This window comes from Elephantulus edwardii, unplaced genomic scaffold (assembly GCF_000299155.1).
Source record: "Elephantulus edwardii isolate Elephantulus edwardi_28Jun2011 unplaced genomic scaffold, EleEdw1.0 scaffold00055, whole genome shotgun sequence".
NCBI lineage: Eukaryota > Metazoa > Chordata > Mammalia > Macroscelidea > Macroscelididae > Elephantulus > Elephantulus edwardii.
The window spans coordinates 11024749-11029107 of NW_006399805.1; the positions used below are offsets into that span (position 1 = coordinate 11024749).

At 51.5% G+C, this 4359-nt stretch overlaps 1 protein-coding gene across 1 annotated transcript in view; it reads left to right on the plus strand.

The window, feature by feature from the left end:
- Positions 1-4359, plus strand: part of AGK (acylglycerol kinase) — a 70931-nt gene that overhangs the window by 29354 nt on the left and 37218 nt on the right. Inside the window, exon 4 of the mRNA XM_006887228.1 lies at positions 1963-2038. Within this exon, the coding sequence (XP_006887290.1) occupies positions 1963-2038 (76 nt within the window). The remainder of the gene's footprint in view (positions 1-1962; positions 2039-4359) is intronic.

Below are 4359 nucleotides of genomic sequence, written 5' to 3' on the forward strand. Positions count from 1 at the left end.
AATACCCCCCCCGCACACCCCAATCCCAAATATAATCCACTCTGCAGCCCTCATTCCATACTTTTATGAAAAACATAATGCCCTAAAATATAATACTTTTAAACTATTCTCTCCCTCATAGACTTCAATGCAGTAGACATAATTTATCCAGTTTTTCTCAGTCTTACCCCCACCCCGATGTCAGCTTCATTCTACAGCAGTGGCATCATATAGCATTTGTCCCTTTGTGACTGAGATATTTCACTCAGCATCATGTTCTCAGGTATCACATCGGTTCCCCCGCCCCAGAAGTCTACATGCCCCGCCAGCTTTGAATTTTGGGGCCCAAGGGCCTTCGGCCCTCGGGCCAGGACTTAAAAAAACCACACACACAAAAGAACAAAAACACATAGACCAAATGATAGCATTTATCAGCCTCACCTGAAAAAGTTGTCCAACATTGAAGATTTTGTTTCTTTAGACTACAAACTGCTGTTTGGCCTTAACCACATTGGTCCTGCCAACTCAAGCAACAGGGAGGTACTGGACATTGCAACAGAGAAGTAGTTGACGTCAAACCAAGAACCAACTATCACCTTAGTTTTCAAAAAATCTTCCACGTCAATGTCTCGAAAGAAGCAGGGTACCTTACTCACCACGCAAGCCCAAAGCAAGATATCTCCCCCCCCCAAAATGACACAGTAGCAATGGATTTCCTGAAGCCAGAAAGTCTGATGGAACTTTCTGATGCAGAATTTAAAAAAAAATAATGATTGAATGTTTTCAATGGATGAAAAACAAACTTGAAGAATTACAGGACACTACAGTCAAAAATCAGGAGGAGCTTAGAAACCTTTTTGAAAGCACTGTCTTCACTCTTTAATTGCACTCTTGTTGCCATCTTGGCTCCAGTCTGACACCTAATTTATAATTTATCATGTGGCTCCTTCATTATGTAGTCCTGGTTTAAAACGACATGCGAGCTTTACAGAGGAAGGTGACTGTGTGTTTAGCTTTGGTAAATAATGCATTGAGAGTAATTAATGTGTGTGTGTGTGTGTGTGTGTGTGTGTGTGTGTGCGCGCGCGCGTGTGAATGTGGAAATTGCTTTAAGTCCATAAAGGCTTTCATTCACCCTGGCCTGGCGCTTTCTCACTCTTAATTATGTAGTTAATAATGCATTTCTTACCGGTAACATTTGCTCTTTTCAGTCTTGTGTGTGAACATCAGAAGAAAGAGTCCTCCTTTTAGAGGGATTTTGAACGTACCAACTGAAAAGCAAGCTCGTCGCTGGGGTCCCCTGACTCAGCGCCCCCCCCCCCCTTGGGCTTCTGTGGCTGTCCTCCTTCATAAGGCACTGCCCGTCTTCTCCCTCGGAGCAGCTGTGGGGTTCAAACAACCGACCTTTCACTTCGAGCCTGTTACACGTTAGGCCCCATGGCCCCTCCACTGAATGTGTAGCATCGTGGAAAGCTTCTGCAGAGAGCTTATGCAGATTTTGTTGCGGGAACTGACTCCAAGCAGTTGCAGGTGTGTGCAGCTGATGGTGGCAGGTGGAGGCGTCTCCTACACTTTGCCTCTCCAGGGTGGACGTGGTCCAGCTGCTCCTGCCTTCTTCCTTGACCCAGCAGAGATGGGTCCTGGCCCAGCTCCTCTTTGCTGGGTTGAAACCATTTGCTCTGGAGTCATTAGTGACTCATGGTGACCCCCCTGGGTCTGAGGAGAGCTGAGTTCCGTGAGGTCTTTGGCCCAGGTCTTGAAGGGGAGGCCAGGCCTTTCTTCCGAGGTGCTCCTGATGGACGCTCTGCCTCTGGCATCTCACATCTCAGGTTAGCAGTCAGCACAGTAACTGTCTCTGCACACTGCCAGGCGCCCTCTGCTTGAACAGATACACATGCCCAGGCCCCGCTGCCTCGCTCTAGACAAGGGAACATGGTTAAATTGTGTTTCATAACCTGTGCCGTTTCCATCTTTTACCCACAGAAAAGCCAGGGCGCTGTTTGAAAAAAATGCCGCCCCGATACTTCACTTGTCTGGCATGGACGTGACCGTGATCAAGGTGAGGTGGGCAGGGGGTGTGTCTACCTGTGTCACCAACCTTGTGATGTCGTTCTCCACGATCACCTGTCACTGTGGACAGGAAACGGGAAGTCAGCATCCCTGGGGGCTTCAGGCAGGTGATTCTGAGCTTTCCGGATGTCGCCAGGTTTCTGCTTTTGGGATAGGCAGCGGCAGAGGTGTGGAGAAGTGGCTGCATCTAGTCTTGGGGAGGTGGAGAGGGGACTGTCAGGGAAGATGCAGGGTTTTAGCTTTACTGGGACTCGTTTTAGGGTCCAGCGTGTGGGTCATTGTCATAATTGTTCTGTGTGTGGAAGATACCTATCAGTTGATGCAGAGTAATTGTGTTCTGTGTATGTCCATCAAGTCTGTTAATTTGCAGGTCGCTCTTCTATGTCTACACGAATTTCCCCGTTTGCATTCTCTATAAATGACAGAAGAATGTTTGCAGTCGCCTACTGTGCTTATGGCTTCGTCTTCTGCTCAGCGCTGTGCTGTTGGGACCCTCGAGCTTGGATTCACTTGATTCTCTCTGGGTTAGCCCCTCCTGTCGACTTGCTGTCATTGTTGATAACTCTACCTATTTTGCCACAGTCTGTCTTGGAGAGCGACATCATGCTTGGAAAAGTAGAGGGTCCGCAGATGAGAGAAGACCCTCAATCAGTTGGATTGACGGTGGCACAGCAGTGGGCTCCATTGTGTCAGAGATGATGAGGGTGACGCAGGATGGGACAGGGTCTGGCTCACGGCCACTGGGAGTCGTACTTGCCAGCGCCTGACCGCCTCTTTACGTGGTTTGAGCAGTGACTGGACTGGCTTCCTTTGGTTGCTTTTTGTCTGATATAATTTCTCTGTCCCTTCACTTTAATCCATTTTTAAAAAATCCTTTTATCTTAGATGTCTCTTTGGTAAAGGCATGAAAACAGAGTTATTTTAAAAACAGAAGCAAGAGCCCCCTCTAACGCATTGTGTCTTTGAACTGGACCTTGCCTAACTGGTGATCGCTGGTGTTTCTGTGGCTGCATCCCCCTCCCACGCCCCCCCATGGTGGGTGCCCACAGCGCAGCGGGGGGACAGCACCTCCTCTGGGCCCTGGTGTTTCTGTGGCTGCACCCCCCCGACCCCCATGGTGGGTGCCCACAGCGCAGCGGGGGGACAGCATCTCCTCTCGGCCCTGGTGTTTCTGTGGCAGCACCCCACCTCCCACCATGTGATGGATACCCACAGCGCAGCAGGGGGACAGCATCTCCTCTCGGCCCTGGTGTTTCTGTGGCTGCACCCCCCCGACCCCCATGGTGGATGCCCACAGCGCAGCGGGGGGACAGCACCTCCTCTCGGCCCTGGTGCTGCTTGTCAGCCATCTGCATCCCTGCTGCTCTGGTGCTGGCCAGCCCGCTCTCAGATGGCCACACCACCTGACAGTCAGACTCTCTCCTTTACCCTAAATATTTCAGCATGCGTTGCAAGAGTAAGGCCGCTTTGTCCCAGTGGGTTTAGTGTTGGCATGCCGGCTGGAGGATCAGTGGTTTGCTCCCGCCAGCTCTCTGCTTCTGTAGAGGTTACACCTTGGGAGGAACCGTAGGAGCAGTTCTGCTGGGACCCTTAGGGTCATCAGGAGTCTGGACTGACTCAGAGGCATTGGCTTGGAGGTTTGGTTTTCGTGGGTCTCAGGGGAAGCCACAGTGGCTATGTGGTACAAAGAATCTGGTGTGATAACTCCGTTGCCATGAGGACCCACACCTGTCGTGACCGTAGGACGAGAGGAGCTGCCGCATCGGGATCTGTAGGAAAGCAGACGGCCTCGGTGTTCTCCCCCGGCCTGGCTGTGGGTTCTCTGAACACCAGCCTTGCAGTTGGTCACTGTCCACCTACGAGGGCTCCTGGGGATGTTAGGCCGTGTTCTGGTTTCCCTGATTCAGTGTGTTTGGAATTCTCGTCTCAGATCCCAACATCAGGGCCACTTGCTCCGTTTTCAGTGTAAAGGGTCAGTTTATCCTAAACGGTAACTCACCGGTGCAGGGGCCTGTTCCCTGGTGTGAGCTGTGAGCTGATGCTGCACTAGCCCATCTGATGGCCAGCACTGTCCCTGGAGTGTCTGCAGGAACCGGTGATGCACATGGCTCACAGGGCCCCCTCAGTGTAACAGCAGGACTTCACTCTGTGTTGTCCACTGGGGAGAGCTCTGCTGGGCATATGGTGTCCACTGGAGGGAGCTCGGCTGAACTCTTAGTGTCCCCTGGAGGGAGCTGTACTGGATACATGGTGTCCACTGGAGGGAACTCTGCTGGGCGTGTGGTGTCCACTTGAGGGAACCTTGCTGGG